Here is a 22,886-nt window from a genome sequence, read left to right as displayed (position 1 = left end):
TTAAAGAAATGTAAGTAACGGACTGCTTACTGTATAAATTAAAATGAGAGGAAATTTTAAGTCTGGAAGGGAATTTTCATCGGAAATGCAAAGATTTTGGATTAGGTATGTATTCGTCAAAGTTATAATTCTTGATTTCGAAAATTGGGTTGAGAATTCCTGTAAATATAATCGAGGTAAAAATCCTACGGCATTATGGAATTTACTATGATAATTGCTATAGTGCTCATAACGTCTAATAAATCACGTATTTATTTCAAAAACAAAAAAAGAGAAGGAATTTTCAATCAATTTGATTTTGGCTTAAAGAGCAAATAGTTAAATAATCGAATCGAATTAACTTTCTTTGCAATGTTTATAAAAATGGGAAATTTTATTTTAAGCAAATTTCTTTTTCAGTACTTAGTTGCTTTCATATAGTTTTCGCATTATTTTGATGCCTTGAAAATTTTTATCAAAATTCTAACGCAAATTTCGGAAGTTTACTTTTGTGTGTTAACAACAAAAAAGTTATGATTAGCTTTAAATGGCATTTCTGTTTCGTTCAAATTCGTTCATCAGATGGCAGTGCATATTGCAATTCGAGTGATTATATTAAAACGAATCGCTGTTGATATTTATTTTTTCCTTTTCTACTTCAAGCATTTCCTAATCAAACCTGTTAAGGTACTCACCTAAGACTGATAGTTGTTGTTTTCATTTGCAAGAACTGTTTACATTTAGACGAGTTTTTACAATGCATTAACAGCTTAGTAAACAAGCCAAATGATTCGAATGTCAGTCATATCGCCATACTGATGAACGAACACCTACAACACAGTGTTGTTATTCACACATTTACTGCGTGCAAACAACAACAAAAAAAAATTCTTTTTTGTTTCGAGACGTGATGTGATGTGTCAATAAATGGAATCGAACTCACCTGTCCCTGTCTCTCTCCATTTCAATAACCAAAACAAGTGTTAAAGTTCCCGCTCTTCCATATTGTTCAATGAAAAGCACACATTCTACTCATATACTAATCGATTAAATTATGATAAGAAATAAAAACAAAACACGTACGTATCTCCAACGATAGGAGAATCTCACGAAATGCATGTGTCATAAGGCGTTAAAACAAGCTCAGAATAGTTTGATTCACTGAAAGCTTTGAAATATTTAGAAACAGATTTCGAGAAATATCTTAGTGACTTGATATAAGATATGTGATAACGATGCGGATATAGCATAAGACGTAGTTTTAGATAATCGTTATGCAAATTTTGGGGAAGGATGTGTGACTCAGATGGGGAGAAAAAGGAGAAACACAGACAGATGGATGAGTTTATTTTTCGATACAGGTCTCAGTGTCGATTTATGTGAATAAAATCGGGTTACTTGGTTATTGCTGATAATTGATCTAGGAAATATCTTCCTAATAGCAGACTTTGATGACTTTAGAGGATGATTGGATTGTAGGGGAATAGACAGATTTTACAGGTAAGAAAATGTCTCGAATATGATTGAGAACATGCCGTTCTCATAGGATAACTAATGTATTGATTATTTCGCTTATCATTTGTGCTCGTGGCATATGACTATGCAAAGGCAGATAACAGTACGACGTTCATGCATGATTCGATACCCATCAAGCATAGTCCTAGCCATTAAGACTCGATATTTATCGGATATGATTCTGTGCTTATCAGATAGAACTCTACTGGTATCACATATGGCTCTTGAATGTTAATTGTAATTAATCAATGTATTAATTTTGTTTTTATTTTCCTTTTTTTCTACGTTTAGCAGTGGCTCAGTTCAACATCAAATCACATGGTTTGGTATCTAACAAAATGGCCTGCATCGGTAGGAACTAATATTCATTTCTTTTAAATTTTCATTTCAAATTTGCAGAATAAGAGACAATACTGATAATGTAATTTATTTCAAGATTAACGTGGAAAAAGATGAAGTGCTACTCACGGACTATTTACATCCTGGCTTTGTTGAGCTGTATAACGATGGCGAAGCAAGCTCCCTGCGAATATTTTATTTGGAAAATGGAGAACGACGTCTGGAAAGAGTTCTTTTCTTCCTATTTATGATAATGACAGGATTTATTCACATCCGGTAGGAGGAGAGTATAAAGACTGAATCCAGATGTATCATTATGCAGAAGAAATTAAACATTATAGTGATAACGTTGATGTTGAAGGCTTTATCGAGCAGTCATCGTTTAAATCATAAATTCAGTTCATAATTTCAAGAAGATTTGGTTCCATTATGTAAAAATTGTGTACGAATTCAGGAATGCACACAAATAAGCGGCTTGGAACGAGCGGAAGATTGCAGTAGCTTGGTATTCCGAATTTGCAAACTTAAATCGGGCATTGACTGCAATGAGCATGTATTAATAAAGCCTGAAAGATCTAAAGATTGTCACACGATTTATTACGCCTTTCGTTATCTCCAACAGAAACGCACAGGTTGACTTTGAAGAATCGAAAAATGATTTTTTGTGAGAATATAACCGGTAATCGATTGGCAACATTCGATATAATCGTCATATATTTATTTGTCTGAAGTCAGACGAATCCCGTTCAGATGAATTAAAATGTTGTGGTAATTCTTTGTAATTAAATTTGGTTTTGGACGGCGGGAGATTGCTATTATATATCACTTTCCAATAAATCTTTCGTAATCCTTCCCCAATTTTTGGTGAAACGAAATCGGAGAGTCAGCAACAGTTAGTGGTTCAGAAACGAACATTGGTCAAGCAATTGTCAACATTCCAACAGATAAGTGTAACACATCAGACTTGTGTTGGCAGGTATGCTTTTCCTTGGTATTGTTAATGCCAAATTGTTCACAAAAGCTGGCTTGTATGATCTGTAGGATCATATACTTTTGAAACACATTGGCTCTCGAATAATGCTTTCGTTCTAGTCTTTGTAAAATCACGAAATGTTCTTCTCATAACCACTATTACTTTTAATTTTTCAAAGAAATCTGATAGAGTGGAACAAAAACGAGAAGAACAATGACAAGGTCGTCCCACAACGTATGAAAAACTGGAATCAGAAAAGAAAACTAACCACATCTACTGATATTTATCTCCATTCTTCCAGCAAAAGTTTTGCTCATAAATCTCAGAAGGAAGTCAGAAATATTTTGCTAAGTCCTCTTATCAAGCAACACTCTGAAAACAGAATATTGGAAATAAACGGAGTAATTACAAAAAGCAATAATTCGAAGAAAGGAATTGTCAGTTTGGATGATGCTTTTTTGTGCACTCGTAGAAGACAGTCTGCATCTCATCTCGCAACGAGTTCCGAGCGGTTATCGGCAAGAACAGATACAGTTTCACTGAAAGGGTAAAACAGTTGTGCAGCATATGAATGTTTCGAATTTTCGTAGCAGAATAAGTCACAGTAAGAGCGGATTCGTTTGTATTAGTAGTAGGCAAATAAATAGGGACTGGAAAGTTAGGGTTTAATCGAAAACAAATGAAGACCCTTCCAGGCCTGAAGTAGAGTCGATAATTCAACATTGAGATCCTTATTTAAAATGTTTACTTCAGGTTATTACAATATAAATTAGTTTTAAAAATATTTTGAAGAAAAAAACAGCAATAGGCGTAAATTGTCGTTTATCTGTTCTGCACTCAATCACATTATCTTCCAATGTATGCATCCTTCTAGATTTCTGAATTCTGAAAGAAACTCATGTTATGTGAATGCTTTATTACAAGGATTGTTTCATATTGAGGCCTTTAATGATATGTTAAGTATCGTACCAGAATCATTACAAGGCACCTTTCTGAGGTTTTTTTTTTAACTATATTATTGTTTATCTTTCTATAAAATTGACTTGTTCTTATTGGGAAATGAAGATGGAAGTAACTTTACAATGTAGAAGACTGCGAAGGATCATGCGGTCCAAACTGCTGACAAAAGTTGTTTTCAGTGAAGTCGATCTATATTCTTTAAAATATCTTATGTTGTATTTCGTGATACGATGTGAACACATCCCTAATGTGATTTTTTCAGCGCTTTAAAAGCACTTCGAAAAAATTACCAGAAATCACCCAGTGCAAAGCAGCGGTGTTTGCTGGAAAATGTTTTTAAATTTCTAGACGACGAGCAATTTGAAATGAGTGAACAGAAGGTAGCGTATTCGATTTTTGATTTTCATATTCAAATTATATTTTTTTGCTTGCTAAGTTCTGGCAAAGCCAAAGAAAAGGGAGGGAAGATGAAGGAAAAAATCAGAGAGGAAGGTCACTTTTTTGACATTGTGCAGTCAATGATGTTAGTGATTACAGGATGTGAAAGAGTTTTTAACTATTGTATTGGATAAAATTGACTCTGAACTAAAATCATTTGCAATCAGTACAGATACCGAATCAATGATATCTCTTTCGTCAATTTTTGGTTTCGAATTGAAACATGAAATTATTTGCAATAAGTTAGTGTTTCTACTTACATAGCATTTACTTGTGAAATGTAAGTGAACATTTTTCTGATTATATTATTAATTATCGAAGTTTTTACATGATATGATTATACATATAAGAAACGTCATTCGCTTTCCCTTATTTTCTAACCCCATTCCACTAGTCTTACCTACTAATATCTGATAGGGGACGATGCAATTTGATATGCAAAGGCTTAATTTAGAAGACTTAATGAAATTGGCATTTACAATAGAATTAAAGCAATTTGTAGGGATGTTTTTTGGATATGAGTCATCAGACTTCCTGAGTTTCTTAGCCATTGAAGTTTGATAAGAATCTTTCATTTCAAGTTTCTTATCAAGCTTCTCTTCTTAAATAAAATCTATATAATTCTCATAATCTGATTTAAAAAGCTAGATTGTAGGATAATGATGGTATAATTCTTGCAGATGTGGTGTCGAACAAATGATGTGTGAAAAGGGACTGTTTCTGCCAATACAAATCGTGAATAAAGTGTAGGTTTGGTGTCTGTCTACTTATCTCATTCAAATTCTTTCACAAAAACTTTCTAAACAATTTATAGCTTCAAGTAACAACATCAAACTTTTTTCAACAAATTTTTACAGCAACAGTGACTCACTTTCGCTACAAGTATTGTTAGAAAATTATTTAAAAAGTGAAGTGGTTGAACATATCTGTCTTCAATGCAGTGGAAAATACGCTACCATGAGTCATGAATTCCTTAATTTTTCAAAGTGAGTTATGTAGTTTAAATATCTTACCAATGCGGAATACTTTGAGCGCATTCTTATCAATTTACGGTTTCACTGTGGAAGCTCCTTAGTTTGATGTGGAATTATTATTCTTCAAGACGTAATACTGTCTGGTAATTAGAGATTTGCATTGGTTTTTTTTAGGTTGAAAGTTCATGGGATTCATTAACATTCAAGTGCTGCACTTTTTTCAATACATTGTATTTATATGCTTATTAAGCATGTTAAAGGTGATACATTTTAGGTGCTTGATCATCTTTCTGAAGCGTTATGATTTCAAGCATTCAACATCAAGAGCAAGACAAAGAAAATTGAAAGATGCAGTGAAGCTTTCAATGTGCATTCGTTTAATTTCTTGTAATAGAGAATGTTATGAGCCTAAAAGTTCTTTTAGCAGCCTCCTTCCTATCAGCAATAGTATTAACAGTGATGAAGTGTCTTTTGTTTTGGAAACACCTCCGAATTATGTAGCTTCGAGTGGTTCTAGTAATTCAGAAAATGTAAGTCTTTTGTTGGTTTGACTTCCCTTCTAACTTGAATACTCTTTACTAAAGGTATTAAAGTTATTTTGTAACACTATAATTCTTTTTTATAAATGATGATGTAATTTATTTAAAAAAATAGGGGAAAAAGAATCTGACATGGTTTTTACTGATTCTGAAGGATTAAATATTTAAGTTATTTTTTAAATTCCCTTCGCAAACCTTTACATGAGAGTACTGAAACACTTTGAAAACTTACAATAGAATCGTTTTAGATAAGAGAGGATCTTAAACGAACCGTTAAAAAAAGTACACCAAAAATTCAGGAAATTAAAGATTGCGATGGTGAAAAGTTAGCGGGAAAATTAAGATTGTCCACAAAGTCCTCAGTAGTTGCAGATGATTCGAATGCTGACGAGGTTTTCCATCTGTTTTTTTTCTAGTAATTTTGCTTAACTCAATTTTTGTTTTATTGACGTAGGGTGTGAAAGATCTTTCTCTTTATTAAAATTATTAATTCGTATGCAAAATTTTTTTAATAGATTATTTTGCAAATACAAATATTTCTCTCTTTGTGACCTTGATTTATTTTTTAGAGACTGGACTATTTAACGTTATTCTGTTTACCGCGACCTGATTTTTGTGAACGCTGTTGTGCCGAATTAAATATTCGCTACCGTTTTTCAGCAGTTCGGTATCGATTTTAGGATTTTTTGGATAGTTTTATAAAGCTCTTAGCAAGGATCAAATCATCATGGCTTGTGAAAAGAATCATTGATTGCAGTTTTGTAGAAGTGAATATGGTAACTGTTTAAAATTTATTTTACAGGCGAGAGAAGAAACCTCTTTTCCAGAAAAGCGTACCTTCAAAGATTGCACCTGTTGTAGCAGATGGAAACTGTCTCTTTCGTTCCATAGCGCTTTACTTATCAGGAAGTGATGAGGAGCACTTGATCGTTAGGAAAAATGTAATTGACATGTTTTCTATCTAAATAATGTTTGTAAATTAAGTATGTAAATTAAATTGTAAATTAAGTAAATAGTCCAATCATTACATTTTCAAGGTAGTGAAATTTGAAGAGAATTATAACGATCTACTTCGAGAAGTGAACCACCTTTCGCTGGCTAAATGGAAGGAACATATCAAGAAAATGACAAATGATGGCGAATGGGCAACAGAAATTGAACTTCTTGCCCTTGCCGCTTTATTAAATGTTGAAATTTGGACATTTTTTAACAGCAGATGGCTTCGGTATAGACCATTATATACGGTCGGAAAGGATGGCAAATCTCACAGTAACTTTCTTTGTTCCTTTCTCTTCCTTATCTTTTTCTCATGAAAACCTGCAGAAATATAAGTTTTACTGGATATCTGTTTAATAACATATTTTTTAATATTAATGTTTAATGGAGTTTTCCGATGACAAACCTCCATCTATAAAATTTAAAAAATTTAAAATTTTAAAGTTTTCAAAATACCCATAACAAACATCCATTTATAGCTTGAATGACAGTTAAAGGTCGCTTTAATTAAAGTTTATAATCATCGTCAAAATCGTTACAAAATGTCTCTCAGAATTTTTTTTGACTTTTATTCCTTCTATCCTTATAGAATTGCCGATTCGAAAGTATAATAGTAGCAGGAAGAATGCGATTTTCCTTATTAATGAAAATTTTCATTACAAACCAGTTCTTGACATTATCTCGGTACGTTTGTTGACTTGAATGGTGATGCTGTTGTTCAGATCCAAACATTTTTTTTTTTTACTCTGAAAATTTTCGAAGAAAGCTTGTTAGTTTAGATGCTTATATGAGCTGTTATTTAGTTTATTCTATTTCTGAGGAAATCTTATATACTTCTTTTGTAGAATGGTGCGATATGTGATTATAACCTCGCTGCAGTTATCAGTCATAAGGGAATTGGTTCAAGTAAAGGTCAGTATTCACTTTATAACTAAGGGCGTTTGTCACTCCATCGAACAATACTTCGTTTAAGAAATGAACCAGCCTTTTAAAAATCCCCATTGAAATTTAAATTTAAAGTCATTTAACTCTCCCTAACCAGAAATTAACTATATATATGAACGAAAATTCAGGGCATTATGTATGCGATTTGAGAAACCTAAACAGCAATACCTGGATACATTTTGATGATAGTGACGTTGAAGAAAGAACGGAAGCGGAAGTCATTTCTGAATGCATCAGGGACGGCTATATATTCTTTTATGTTGCTGGTAACTTTCCCTTCAAATTTTTTCTATTTTTCAAAACATTTTAAAATTTCAAATAATTCTTTGCCTTCGAAACCTTTCCTTGCTCTTCCTATCCTCATAATCAACATTTCAGAAAACTGAGAATTTTTGACAAAAACGGATTTTATTGCAAAATACTCAATAGATGACAACTTAATTGATACTGATCTGCTGAACATAACTTACTTATGATAAATGGTGGTGAAAGTACTGACGGTTTTCGTTCGTTTCGCTCATCTTAATGAATACAGGTGGCGCTATAGCTAAAGAACTTAAAGTTCAGTTCCAATATGAACTAAGAGTGATTATGTATATTGTATGTTTGGATATTATCTGTAAAAATTTGTGTGAAATGAAATGTTAGATTAAATCGACTATCACAAATATATTATATGAAAAAAAAATTTTAAGTTAGTCGGCAGCATTTGTCTAGATTGCTCCGTTAAGAAAAGCTTCACTGCTTCAATAACTGCATCTGTAATTTCTCAATCGAAATGGCCCGCTGGTCATCAATGTCGCCCTCAGTCTGCACTAAATTATACAGTTGACATATATTATTTTCTCCTTGCTCTCAATAAAAAGTATTTGTTGCTGTCCTGACCATGCTATTGTGTTTGTCGTCGAACCTTGCTAGCCTTATCACCGGAACCGTCACCACCCCCGCATTGTGACACCTATGCAACCGGAAACTGAATTTAACGAACTGTTTCGGAAGCCTCGGTGTGGCGTAGTGAAAAACCACGGTCTCGTGCATTTTGTAATATGGAGCACAGTAGCTAGCTTACTTATGACCGGAAGTGTTTGTGTGTATGTGTGTTGTGTATGTATGTGTGCATGTAGTATGCCTGTGATGCTAAGGTAATAGGGTCAGATAGTAGCCATTCACAAAATTAACGAGATTTCCCGATTTTGTTCATGAAATGACGGCGATGGGGTTTAGCAAAAGAGTATGTCAGGATATTGATTAAGGCGTAGTAAGGGAATTTGGAAGCTTTGCTCTTCAATTTTAAGTGATACTTAAGTGAGGGAGACTAATAGACGGGGCATTTAACATCGTTTTCACACTTATGCAATCTTTTTTTTCAAAAGGAAAAGTGACAAGACAATTCTAGTACAAGGTTATTTCATAAGTTGGAATAGAATGAGTAAGAAACCCGACCAAATATAAAGCCATGAATTCGTCCATTTTCGAAAACATTGTTGTGCGAAATTGAGACGCTAAATTAATCAGCCAATGAAATTTAATTCAGTTATTAAGATAGAGTAAGCCTTCGGTTCAGATTTAGACTATGATGGAGAACACCTTAGAACCTACGTTACAAAATGTAATCAATCAAACGACATTGAAGTGGATCTTTGTGGGTGGTAAAGGTGGTGTGGGTAAGACGACATGCAGGTATTGGTTTCATTTTATTTATCCTTCATTTTCCACTCTTCCAGGTTCGTAACTGTGCAGCAAACTTTTTTGCTCATTTCTGTATAACTTATGGGATAGCTTAATTATTATCCTAGATCATGATTTACTGTAGATGGTATGAAAATATGTTCGAAATTTGCGGACTTTTGCACTTTTAATGCTGTTATAATTACATATCCTTATTTTGCTAATTACTTAGTTAATTGTAGTTGTTCGTTAGCCATTCAATTATCACAAGTACGGCGAAGTGTGCTTATAATTTCCACAGACCCTGCACACAATATATCGGATGCCTTTGCACAAAAATTCAACAAAACTCCAAGCGCCGTGAATGGCTTCAATAACTTGTATGCAATGGTTCGTTCCAGAAATCAACGTTAATCTTCCATTTATATTTATGACCCACAGTTTGTGTTTATGCCTACTTTCTTGTTTATAGGAGATTGAAGCAAACCTCGGGAATGATGCTCAAATGGTTAATCCTGGAGTAGAGAGTAGTGAAGGAGGTATATCTTTGTAATCATATTTACTCTGGAATCAATTATATGAATTAGATATTTCGGCTAATTTGTAGCGGAATTTAATTATGGTGTTCCATTTCCCTTTCGATATGCTCACATCTCTGCATTATAAACTTCAGAAAAGTTTAAGCGTAACAGTTTATTCCGGTTTTTTCGATTCTAAGTGTTAACTGTAGCAGCGACTATTACATTAGATCTTTAATTATTCCAGACATCATAAGTCTTGGCAGACAAGTGTTACAAGAAATGGTTGGCGGTCTTCCAGGTATCGATGAAGCAATGAGTTTTTCGCAAATGATGAAGTAATAAGTGCTTTATAAAGAATTTTTTGACATTATTTTCAAAACAGTTTATATTTCTTTATAGTAACTTGCGTGTTAGTACTGTTTTTTTGCTTCCTTTTTATGATATTATTTAATAAGCCGCCTTTTTAAACTTTTTATATCCACTGCTAATTATACTATCCGTTATTTTTATAGGCCACTTTTTTATAAAAGATCGTTTTGCTAAGTTATGTGCTTCTGAATGTACCCACTCTACTGTGCTCTCCACAATTTTTTATTTGTTAGCGAGGAATTGTGGCATCTTTTCAGATTAATACAATCAATGGACTTTGACGTAGTTGTTTTTGATACAGCTCCAACAGGTCATACGTTAAGATTATTGCAATTTCCAACGCTTATCGAAAGTAGTTTGGGCAAACTTATCGGTCTACAGAGTTCATTTGCTCCTCTAATGACGCAGGTAAATTTGTTTTATTCATTAAAATTGTACGGTGTCATACCTAGAACATTATTTGGAGTTACGATATATATAACATTAAAAAGGTTTTAAAATGAAAAAATGTTTCTTACTTACGAAGACTGATATGGCTTGATTGAAATAAAAGGGTTACATTTCAGTTGTAAAACATCTCTATTTGTTTTACTTCTGTAGGTGAAAGTTATATTAGCATGATTAATTTATAAGATAATTTATAGTTTTCTGACATGTTTATTTGTCTCATATTTTTTGTATGTGTCATGTTTAGATGGGTGGAATGTTAGGTCTTGGTGAAATCTCGGCGGATGATACGACGAATAAGCTGAGGGAAACATTAGACGTAGTTAGGAGGATAAATTCTCAATTCAAGGATCCGGTATGTTCTTTTGGATACTTCATTAGAAGCTCCAAAAATATTTTAGATTGGGATAAATTTATTGATGACTTTTCATTAATTTGCTAGTTCAGAATTTTCTATCAATAATTTTAATAAGTGGTGGAGTTCATCTGTTCATCTATTATAGGACCTTACTACCTTCGTATGTGTATGCATTGCCGAATTTTTATCTCTTTATGAAACGGAACGCCTTATTCAGGAATTAACGAAACAGGTCCTAATTTCTTCATCTATACTGTTTTAGTAGTATCATTTTTCTTGAATTTATTTGTTAATGCAAAAAAAAAAAAAAAAAATTGCAGAACATCGATACACATAATATTATTGTCAATCAATTACTGTATCCGGAAGAGGATGAGAATGGTTGTGTGAAATGTAAGAAATGTTCAGCAAGATATGGGATACAGAAAAAATATTTGGAACAGGTTTGAATTATCAAATTTAAGACATAATTTCTTGTTCATGGAAAAATTTTATATATTTTTATAATTTTCGTCTTGTTCATACCAAGGCTTTTTAGTTTATTGCTATTAATAGTAGTACGAAAGAACTTTTCATTATTGATTTATAGATTGCTGATCTCTACGAAGATTTTAATGTAACGAAATTACCACTGCTTGAAAGCGAAGTACGTGGTCCGGGACAGCTGCGCAATTTCAGTCGCTATTTAATTGTACCGTATGACTTAAACAGCAGTACCGTTGATAATTTAACGACTCACTAAAATCTCTTATAAATTTTGTTTGTAAATTTATTTATTTCTATGCATATTGATTGACCTTGAATTCATAAGAACTATCGTCCGTATTAGTTTTTAAATTGCAGATTTTGTTCGGAAGTTTTGTTGTCTTACTGAAATTTTTTTCGGGAAATTTTCTTTTCAGTTTAAGCATAACCTTTTCTTTTTGATGCTTTTACAGTTAAAAGAAGTGAATATCTAATAACAGAATTAATTCCTGAACATCATTGCCGATGAGTCAGCGGAAAACGAAAAGTTTTCATAATTTTCTAGTAACCAGGCAGCAGTTGTAGCTTCGAACATAGTCGGCAATTTCCATTTTCGCCCATTCTACCTCGCGCTCCTGGTGGTCCAACGGTCCCTGATGTTCCAGGCTTGCCTTCTAAACCAGGAATGCCACGTGGACCAACCGGTCCATCTGATGACTTTCCATTGCAGCCTGGTTTACCTCGCGGTCCGTAACCTCCTGATGGGCCATTTCTTCCTTTGAAGCCGCGTCCTTGAGATGTCCCTACTTTGATTAAACTACCCGGCTTGCCATATACACCTTTAGGACCAATTTTCCCTATATCACCAGCAGGACCTCTCGCCCCTTGCAGTCCTATTCGTCCATCTTCACCATCTGTACCGTTTTTGCCCAATGATCCTTTTGCTCCTTTAAGTCCTTTAAAACCGGGCATCCCTGGTACTCCACGTGGTCCTTGTGGACAGACGAAACAACCACTCTCCTAAATGAAGAAGCCTTAATTTCCGTGCTTAAAAAAATTAGTATACTAATAAATTATGACTGTTTTTGTAGCATTTAGGACAACTTTATTTTATGCGGAATACGACTATATGAATTCTAGCATATTTAGTAAATGTATGAGAATTTTGTGAGTTACTATTTCGTTGTTCAGACTGGTCGCTTTAATTCAGTATCAAAATGGAATCTTCAATGATTTTCATTCTACCTTTTCTAACACAACAAGTATTTTCGCATCTCGTCCGTTGTTACCATCTGTACCAGGCATACCATCGACACCCGGAGAACCATTATCACCTGGAGCTCCTGATTGACCCACTGATCCTTGTTGACACGAGCAAAAACTTCGTGAAGATAACTTATGGTTTGTATTAAGAGATAGCTGTGGATATTGATCTGAAAGTAAAGTAGAGAAGAAAATGAAAGAACATTTTGAAAATTCAGAGATCATAGAATTACAAAGTATAAGTTTATATTGGATATGTAAGGCTGTCGTTTTTCTATTGCAGTAGCTTTACAATAAGATGGCTTCAAGGTGTGATTCTTAATTGTTGTACTATTCTAGCATTTGTTGGGAAATAAGATAGACTGAAAATTGACTCTATTCTAGTATCATCTTTGCAATGGTTGAAATTCTTTCGGAAAAATATGAACATAGAAGGAAAAGTACCAAAGATAGAAGGTCCATTTGAATTGATCCCATAATTGCTATGTTGTCGTTTCATTCTGTCATTTGAGATGTCACTGGCTTTATTGCTTAGCAATGAAAATTCTATATTTATATCCCTTGTTCGTGCCTGAAATTTAACCAGTTAAGAGTTTTCTAATTGTCGATAGCTAGTTAAGTGATCGAGAGTTCTATATTAATCGGATAATTGAGCTATGAAAATATATCAGTGCCTTTTAGAAATTATGCATACAGCACAGTTTTTCGCTTTGAAATACAAAAGGATAAATTTAATTTGAAAGATTTTCCACTTCTAATGATTGCAGTAAAGATGTATAGGCACAGCTACTAATATTTGCAAGACCCCATCAAATGATGTTACGTTGTTACATTTTTACATTATTCACTTTAATGCAGATTCATGATATTTTGCCTTAAACTCGCCGTGCGGATAAATTGGACAAAGCAACAATTTTGATCTTTTGGAAGAAAATGTTGAGAAAAGGAATTTTTAATCCATTTAAAAGACTTCAAATGAATGAAGAGAAGAGGTCGACGACGAGGAAAAAAATCAAATAATATATTTGAAGACCAAATCTAGAGAAGTGCAAATTGGAAAATTGGAGGAAAATTAAAGAAACGGAAAAATTCTATTTCAGTTAATCGCTGGTGATTCAGCGAAAAACATTTTTATCCATAATTATTTAAAGCTGGAAAAGCAATTTACGATAAAAATAGAGTAAACTTCCTAACCTTACAGTACTCTATTTCACGGAACAGGTGACTTTGGAAGATAATAATAAATGAATACAGCATTGGCAAAGTAATAATAGAAGTGATTACAGCAACAGTTGAAATGGTTACAGCAAGAAAAGCAGACTGGCGAAGTTGGTGTTCCGGTGGGGAAGCTTTTCCAAATATCATTTGTAATGCTCACTGCTTTCAGTGCTTTTAAGAAAACCCTGAAACTAGAATTGATTTATAAATCATTTTTAGTTAACGCTTACTCTACAACTGAAGCTGACCATAATTTATGCGAAATGGTCTGACGATAAACAATATTAATACAGCTTGCAAAAGCAGGACAACTGCAGAACAATTTGAGAAGGAATTTAATTTTGTAGTTTTTTCTTCAAAACCTAAAACTTTACTAGCAATCGAATGATATATTGTGCATCGCTTGTATCAAGGAGTTCTTGAATCATCGCTCAGAAATGCGCTATGCAGTTGAACTCATCGTACTTCAATAAAACAATTCTTAAATTTGTTGAACTCATTTGAAAGTTTTTTTTTAAATTGAAAGTTTTTTAAAAACAGGAGAGCTCGTTATTGAAATTTCCTGTCAGTCAATACTAATATAATAAATAGTGAAGGAGAAACATTTGTAGTAAAAAAACAAAGATTCTTCTATAAAGGAACTTATACAGGAGACGATTGTATTAATCGCTGATGATGCGATCGAAACAAGAATAAGGGAGGGATGTCGATCTTTCTGTTCGGATCCTACATGGAACTCATTTCAAATTGATGATGTCAATCCATCAACTATATTGATAAAAGCTGAAAAATAAAACCAAAACTGGAAGAAAAAAAATAAATAAAAGAGGCATATCTGTTTTTTCCATCTACAAATTTCTTTTTTCAAACAGGGAAATGTGACAGATCTTCTGAATTTCCACTTCTTTTATTTGTTTTTCCAATCATTAAATTACAATGACCAATTATCACTACATTCAATACCACTACTTTTTTTTTGATCACTGAAGCACCAGCAAAATTTCATTTTAGATATCGGTTTGAATTAAATATGAAAAATATGGATTAACCGTACAACAGCGATTTTGTAGTGAAATTTTTAACTTCCATGCTCATAAGACATAATAACGACGATTTTTCTAAAAAAAAAGTTATAGTAGAGTGATCTCACAAATGAATGCAAGTTAACGCAGTCATAGATAATATCATGTATCTTCTTACCATAGTGATATTTAGTATAGTTAATTTAATATAATTAAATCATCATCACAAAGAATTATCACCACTATCCATGACAAAAATCGTGAATCTAGCAACAGTATCGATGATTGAATAGTAAAAATTGATAATGCATAAAGAATATATCCAATCATTTACTGGTATAGGAAGCAATAACGTTGTTGGTAGACAATATTCATTTTTTTTCTCAATTATTGTCATTTTTTTCTTTAATTTTATTAAATTTTTTGCAAGAATTATTCATCAACTTGAGTGATTGATTTGTGATTAATAAATAGTGACGAGAACAGCATGTCTGAAAAGTTACATTTTTATAAATTTTAAGATTTAAGTGACTGACATATAAAATATCAATTTTGAACTTCATAAATATATTATTTCATTAGCAACTTCCATCTTATTTGAATATGGAAATAGCAAAATTACTATTACATCAGACATTTTTAAATCCTCTGTTTTTCGTTATTTTTTTTCCTACCGTCCAGTATTCGATTCGTAAATGTAAATATTCATATCTTCAAAATCCACAGTATTAAATTTTATCCGATTAATCCAAGTGTTAATTCGAAGGTTAATAATGAAGAAATTGATAAATCAAATTTCTGAATCGTAAAATCAGTCTACTTGATTATTATATGAAAGAATAAGAGTAGGTAAACCAGAATGATTTTCCGGATCGAAAGAATTCTGAAATACTTTACAAAAACCTTATTGTTTCATGCACAAAGAAACTTAAATATTTATTTCATTTAATAACACACATTTAACAACAATGAATTAAAATTATGCCTCAGATTATCATTGGATGGTGTAAAGTAACCTAAAGGTTCGTATTTTTTTCCCCTTCTTATAGTTCCACTTCTATATTTGTCACCAACCAAAACATAAACTTACAAGTTACGAAACTCATTTCTACTTGAATAATATTATGATTAGTGGATTGAAATTCAAAAAAACTATGGTAAAATAAAAGTGTCAAAATGAATAACATTTCATCGATTGCATTTTATTTTTTAAAGAAAACCCGGTACCTTACAATACTGAAGTAAAAGAGGACTAGAAAAATCACAAATACTTGCAGTCAAGATTAAGGACGATATATGGTAGCCTAATAAGTCCTTTTTCCGGAAAATATTTTATGCGGTATCTATAACGGTGTTTGTCACTGCGCCTACAGATGTCAATCAATGAAAACATGATGAAAACGTTATAAGCTGCCAAACTGCTCAACAAATGAAAGAGTGCATGGAAGTATGGAGTTCCTGAAATAGTTACGGCAGTGTTGTTTGAGCATATCAAATAGTTTGATTCTGAAATCAAATTTTATGGAAGTTTCTGCAGAAGATCGATGGGCTATTTCAAAAAATTCCATTTCTGCTATCTGAAAAACATTTATTTAAAAAAAAAAAAGAAACATTTATTTAAAAAAAAAACCTAAAAAAAGCCAGAAATCGCAAAACACTCGGTCAGATACCCAACAAATGGAAGCTGCAATCCATAGTACTGATATTTTCCTTGGAGAATTGATGATTTCAGGAATACCAGCACTGAAAAAAGGACTAATAAATTATTGGAATACATATGGAATCCAAAATTTCAGAACTGAAACATAGCTTTTCGGGAAGAAATTCATCTTGCAATGGTTACTATCAGATAACAAACTCACTTAGCAGCTTCGTGGCGGATGATAGCGATACTTGGTATAGACCATAACATTAATACCAGTGCATTTAGTGATGGTTTCACGAAACAAAATGTACTAACTACCATAGTTATTATTGCTATCGCACAACGCACTCTACCGCTATAAGTTGAATATCGCAGCTGAGAGTCTACTGATTTTATAATTTCAAAAATTAAAGTAATTTTAGTGTCTGTTGCTGAAATAGTAAGGAAGATGAGGAACAAATCACACGGTAGTGCTGATCAAGTATTGAAACACACACATATATTTATGATATTGCTGTGGGTAGAAGCTGAAAACTGGGAAATAAGCAGCCAAACACATCATCAACAACCATAAGATACTAATTTCATCAATTAGCTGACCTGGAATAAGACGGGTAAAAGTGAAATTGGAAAGGAATATTATAAGGAATATTACAAAAACTGTGTAATATTTCCCTCAAAATTGTTTGTCATGTTTATATATATGTAAACATTTTAACCAACAAATAAATTCTCCTAACTTTCGGGATCATTTTATAGTATTACCAGTTCTTAATTTCATTTTATTAATAAGAGATGATAAATAATAAATAAAATAAAACTTACCAAAAAGATTGAGAGTAGCATGATAATAAGTAGATGCAATGCCATTTACAGTTAAGAGAATATGGGGCATAATTACAATGCAGTTAACAGTCTCGATGTATGGTTTTATCAGAAGAACATTCAGAAGTGGTAACATTATCAGTGGTAAATTTGTTACCTGAAACATATGCATTTTTCAAATTTATACATTAAATTTTAACTATAAATTACCTAATCAAATGGAGTGAAGATTTTTTCATTGAAATATGTATGCATGTTTAATAATGAGCTAAATAATAGTTTTCATGGATAAGATATTGGTTTTTGGAAATATACTACTTAAAAATAATCCTGCTAGTATTCACTTCGAAAAACATTCATGAGATAATGTTACTATGTTTTTACACGAACTTCTCATTTTGACTAAATCCTGAAATAATAATTTGATAATGAAATTAAGGATGAAAGCAAATGAAGTTTAATTGATGTTTCACTTTTTATTAAGTAATTGAATATGCTACGTTTGTTAAAAATAAGATAAACAACTGACAGTGTTGGCAAATTCAGCAACAACTGAAATAGTTTGATATTTGTAAGCACTTTCACACCATGCATGTCCACTTTCGTAGTCCAACCATCGATCTAGTCGCATTGCAATTGACTGCAATGGCTGAGATATTTGTGGAGCTAAAAATGTACGTTTTGCTGGTGGGTGTAAAAGATAATTTGACATATTGAATCGGTAAACAATTTTTGTAACTCTTTCCTTATGCTTCATGCGTCACAATTTATCGGAAATAAAGTAAATCATGCCGTCCGGATCAAGTGAAATTTGAACTATAAAAATCCAAATATTCCATCACATTTTCATTTATTTATTTAAGGAATTTTAAATCATCTAGACTTCTATTTCCCAAAACTTCTGTATTTTCTTTCCTTTTTTTGGATTACATAATATAACAAATCTATAATTTAGGATGTTCTGAGCAAAGAATTTTCATTAGTCAGAAAATAAAAATAATGACTAAAAGTGGAAATAATTGAACAGGAGAAACAAAACATTGGATTAAAAAATACTAAAAGAAGTGGAATGATCCACCAAAACTTATAATTACTTTATTAAAACTAAAAATACTCTAGATTTGACAGTTTTCACATCAATGCATTCTCTACAAATATTCTAATAAATATCATCACCGTTCATAACGATGAATGAAGAATTTCCAAATTTTGAGTTTAAAGCTAAGAAAGTGAGTAGATTGATTACGAATTCTGCATTGATGTTAGAAGCAGAAAAAAGTCGCTGAAACAAACCAACCGCACCAAAAGAATGAAATTGAAGACAGTTTTTTTAATGGAGTAAAAAATTGTAACTTCAGCTTTATGACTGTTTTACCTTCTGAATATGTCAAAAAATTAGCAATGTCATTTTGCTTTTCTAAAGTCTTTCAAAAGTGAAAAGATACTCTGATTAAACTTCCAAAAAATACTGTGTTTCATTTTGATTCATTTCTTTGCTTCTGATTTTGTAAGGCAATATATGCACATAAACTTCATCACAGCTAAAGAAAAGGGTTGCCAGGTGAAAAATGGTTTTACTGCATTTAATCAGATCAGTACCTGTTCTTGAAATGATTCACTGACAACTAGAACTAATTTTTCTGATCAATTGAAAATATTTTTTTATTTGCGGTGAATGAGTGAACTTATAACATTCCGGAATAATCATTAATCCATGTATGAAAAATGAAATGTGTTATAGCTAGCGCATAAGTTTTTATATATGTGAACAACTAATAAATCTAAATTCAAACATATTTACAGATGGAGTAATTGAATCGTTGATCTAATTTAAATATGTTGCAAATGAGCATATTTATTGCCATTATTCGTGCCCTTATAAAAACGAGAATAATAGAAATCAGCTAATCGATATTCAATATTTCTCTAAAGTGAATTTGAAATGAGAGAAGTATATCGGTCTGGTGTGATGTTTAAAAATATATACATTGTGCTAATTATGCACACGTAATTTCGATCTGTCATAAATGTCCACTTATTCAGCTATTTGCCTTTCACTTGTGCATTTTAGGCCAAGGCTAAAGTGTTTAAGAGCGATGCACATAAATACTACTTTATAGATTTAATGTTGATCGATGTACATAGTATTTAATAAAATTTAAGTCATATTTAATTGCAAAAAATAAAAATAAAAACTAAATTTTGTTTGCACTGTGCAGAAGTTTGAAAGCTTATTTTACTTGATTAATTTGATCATTAAGCAATACCGATGACATCGATCATTGCTTAATTACTCATATGTAGCTTAATTATTGTCAAACTTTAATTAGAATTTTTAACAAACTGCAAAACCTTATTCTACTATCCTAAGGAAAGGTGCTTCTTCTTCCTTCTACTATCCTAAGGAACTGTGATTACAGCAATGCTACATTTTGTTAGTCAATAACATCGATTTGATATTCCTTCTTTTTTATTTACAAAGTTGATGCATCACTTAATTAATTTGCCATTATTTTAGACAATATAACCTGCATAAATATATCTCTATTGCTATCAAATCGTCAATTTGAAAAAACTTTAATAGAACGTTTTAAAGCGTACTTTTATTCTTTTAGTGAGTGAGCGAATATTTTAAGTGGAAATTGTGATATGACCAATTATGATGGCGCTTTAGTGAACATTTACAGGTTTACAGGCTCAGTGGTGGCAGAGGAAAAAAATATAAGCGTAATTATATGGTCATGCAATATTTTCTTTCGAATACGTCTTACAAAAATAATGACATATAGAAATGTGAAAGTATAGTGTACACTGTACTTTTGCACTTTTAGACATTTCTAAAAATTCCGCAAATTTAATCAGTATTTTTGTAAGACACAGTCATAAGATGGAATAAATATGTTTCTCATGTGTTCTCATGGGCTCCTTCATTCACCATTTATTGTGTTAAAAGTAAATCTACTTCAAAAATTGTAGCTAAGAAACCAGAATGATTTATCCTAATATTAAAATACATTTTCAGGTCATCGGAATGAATTTATCTTCAAATAGCATTGATAAAAAGAAGACAGATAATCATCACTAAGGTCGTAAACAAATTAGCGGTTGTTTGATGATGAGCTATCGCTAAGAACTGTTGTTTGTAGTGAAATGTACAAAACTTGTTCTTCGTCATTAATGCAAAAATGTCATTTCTTATTTTCATTCTACATCTTTATCAGATGTAACTATGTATATTAGAGGTTATTCAATGGAAGGTGAAAGTTTTCCTTGCCTTTTGTCTGAAAATTTTCACTTTTTTTGAGAAATTTAGGACAATTGCAGTATCTTTAAATTTCAAATATCACAACAACGCATTCCTAACTTAATGTTTGCCTTTCGAGAATTACCCGCTAATTACAATGATTCATTTGTTGTTAAGAATAATTGGGAAGAAAATTAATTAAAATTGGGAAAATGATGGACATGGTGATTATACAAATGAAATTGAAATGTTCAGATAGCAGTAATTGTAAAAGCACCATTAAAACTCAAAATATACAAGTAAAATTGATAATAGAAATGCGTAAATAAAAATTTTAGTGTTCATAACATTGAAATATAACTCATTTTAGAGTAAATATTATAGTTTAGTTTTGATTACCTAGATACCTTATACTTACAATTCGTTATCGTCAAAAATATTATCATTTGGTCTATTCGGTAGTTTCAAGTTTAGAACAGTATTTAAGTTTCCAACGTCAGAGTAAAAGTAAGTGGATAAAGGAAATTGTAAAATATTTCATCTTTAACGATTCATTAATTAATCATTATCTGGAAGATTAACTAGAAATTTTTATAAAGCCATAGAGATAAACAAAAATATCTCATTTTTTATCTGTTGTGATAAGCAGTGTGTGAGTACCACTGTAATCACAACGAATGTTACACAGTATAAATCATTCGCATGTATTCAACCACAAATTTTTGGAGGAACTCTCATATGATTGCTTTTTTCCAAATATATCTCTTCCAGATGTACGTGAAAATTTTTAAAGGTAGATCAGTCGGAGAGATTTTTTGTATGTAATCAGACAAACTTTTTGAAAGCTGCTATTCTGAATTTTAGTTTTTTCGTCCGTGATACTACATTTCAAAAGTAATTGCCTCAAAAAGAAATATTTTCAAAATACAAGAAAGAAACTAAAATAAGAAACAAGCAAGTTAACAAGAGAAGTGTAATCACAACTTTTGATATAAAGAGTAGATTTAATCATAAAAATTTCGAACAGCCTAAGCAGATAAATCTAAATTTATTCATACCGAGAATTTCTGTTTAAGACTATTTGCTATTACTTTGTTCTTAAGTTTTTTTTACTCTTAACAAATGATTTTGTTAGCCTACGATATGACATTTTGCATTCCTATGTTATTATTATTTATTTATTATTGTTATTATTATTATTATTATTGTTATATTATTATTATTGCTATTATTACTATTATTGTTATCGTTATTATTATTATTACCATTATTATCATTATTATTTTTATAAAAAAGCATTTATTTACCTGCAAATCAAGTAATCTTCACTTTCTTAAAATTATCGGGAAATTAAAAATCTATGTTTTGAAAAAAATCAAGATGAAACTTTGAAGAATAAATTCAAAATCTATTTACTTTCTGAATTGAAGAGCTTTAATTTCTTACCTTTTTTACAATTTACATTTGTGAATGAATAATTAATTAGCTTCTAACACATTTTGATGATGTTTCTACTTGTTTTTTTTTTCTTACCTATCTCTATCATCTGTTAAATTTCTTTCTAGCAAAAACTTTTTATCCAAACCAGCTGATGAAAGAATGTTTGTAAGTAAAGAATTGTTGTTCTGCAAAAGTCAAGCAATATTGCAAATACAGAAAGCATTGTCGAACGAAATTCAGATAAACACATTATAATAATGAGAATGAACAATAAATAATATTGTAATATGAAGATTTGCTTTCTTCCTTAGGTTAAGACTTCATTATTAATAAGTTTAAAATCATTAGGATAAATATTCTCAAAGACTGCTATCGACATTTTATTATCTTTTTGGGATGCAAAAGTTTTAAAGAAAAAAATTCAGAAAATCTCTGGTCTAGAAATTGTTTGGAATATTCGGGACAAAATAGTTAGTCTTAAAAAATTAAAGAAACAGAGAAACAGTAGCAAAAAACAGCAGTTTGCATTTTATGTTTACATTGGCGCCATTTTCATCACTTTAAATTTTATTGAAAAAACAAAATACGAGGTCATAAGGACACTTCTCATTTGAAAATTGTTGTGAGCAACAACAACATTTTTGGACTTTTATATTCAATTTAATTACACAACAAACTCATTCTTTGAAAGTATATCCAATGTTCTTTTTTTTTTTTTTTCATTTCAAAACCAGTCTACAAAG

At 31.4% G+C, this 22,886-nt stretch overlaps 4 protein-coding genes across 6 annotated transcripts; 2 read left to right on the top strand and 2 right to left on the bottom strand.

Moving 5' to 3' along the window:
* Nucleotides 1–1,812: 1,812 nt before the first annotated feature.
* On the top strand, nucleotides 1,813–8,044 carry Bm7266 (Uncharacterized protein; the record flags this gene model as incomplete). The annotated part of the gene is made up of 19 exons (XM_043078555.1): nucleotides 1,813–1,845; nucleotides 1,931–2,062; nucleotides 2,288–2,465; nucleotides 2,731–2,809; nucleotides 2,985–3,353; nucleotides 3,681–3,803; nucleotides 4,029–4,146; nucleotides 4,304–4,446; nucleotides 4,885–4,950; nucleotides 5,062–5,190; nucleotides 5,453–5,708; nucleotides 5,966–6,109; nucleotides 6,287–6,384; nucleotides 6,520–6,658; nucleotides 6,755–6,986; nucleotides 7,303–7,397; nucleotides 7,559–7,625; nucleotides 7,787–7,924; nucleotides 8,037–8,044. 19 exons carry the CDS (start codon nucleotides 1,813–1,815, stop codon nucleotides 8,042–8,044), a joined length of 2,547 nt encoding a protein of 848 aa, XP_042934489.1.
* A 1,187-nt stretch (nucleotides 8,045–9,231) lies between these two features.
* Nucleotides 9,232–11,763, top strand: Bma-asna-1 (Uncharacterized protein; the record flags this gene model as incomplete). Of its 2 annotated transcripts, XM_001899855.1 has the most annotated exons (9): nucleotides 9,232–9,338; nucleotides 9,569–9,716; nucleotides 9,799–9,865; nucleotides 10,092–10,182; nucleotides 10,474–10,624; nucleotides 10,911–11,018; nucleotides 11,167–11,253; nucleotides 11,342–11,464; nucleotides 11,611–11,763. In XM_001899855.1, 9 exons carry the CDS (start codon nucleotides 9,232–9,234, stop codon nucleotides 11,761–11,763), a joined length of 1,035 nt encoding a protein of 344 aa, XP_001899890.1. The 2 variants fall into 2 exon arrangements, with proteins under 2 accessions (XP_001899890.1, XP_042934488.1); XM_043078554.1 differs by lacking the exon at nucleotides 9,232–9,338 and having other exon boundaries at nucleotides 9,714–9,716.
* Nucleotides 11,764–12,047: 284 nt separating this feature from the next.
* On the bottom strand, nucleotides 12,048–14,114 carry Bm3910 (Uncharacterized protein; the record flags this gene model as incomplete). Its single annotated transcript, XM_001899854.2, has 4 exons — nucleotides 12,048–12,506; nucleotides 12,732–12,919; nucleotides 13,194–13,320; nucleotides 13,944–14,114. The coding sequence occupies 4 exons, from the start codon at nucleotides 14,112–14,114 to the stop codon at nucleotides 12,048–12,050; spliced, it is 945 nt and encodes a 314-aa protein (XP_001899889.2).
* Nucleotides 14,115–16,250: 2,136 nt separating this feature from the next.
* On the bottom strand, nucleotides 16,251–18,171 carry Bm6142 (Uncharacterized protein; the record flags this gene model as incomplete). Of its 2 annotated transcripts, none has more annotated exons than XM_043078553.1 (6): nucleotides 16,251–16,495; nucleotides 16,620–16,732; nucleotides 16,852–16,989; nucleotides 17,132–17,234; nucleotides 17,460–17,616; nucleotides 17,989–18,171. In XM_043078553.1, 6 exons carry the CDS (start codon nucleotides 18,169–18,171, stop codon nucleotides 16,251–16,253), a joined length of 939 nt encoding a protein of 312 aa, XP_042934487.1. The 2 variants fall into 2 exon arrangements, with proteins under 2 accessions (XP_042934487.1, XP_042934486.1); XM_043078552.1 differs by having other exon boundaries at nucleotides 16,251–16,447.
* Between the last annotated feature and the right edge of the window lie 4,715 nt (nucleotides 18,172–22,886).

Source organism: Brugia malayi (assembly GCF_000002995.4).
Source record: "Brugia malayi strain FR3 genome assembly, contig: Bm_v4_Chr2_contig_001, whole genome shotgun sequence".
NCBI lineage: Eukaryota > Metazoa > Nematoda > Chromadorea > Rhabditida > Onchocercidae > Brugia > Brugia malayi.
Note: the sequence above shows the minus strand (reverse complement) of the source record. Positions and strands in the feature narration are given on the sequence as shown.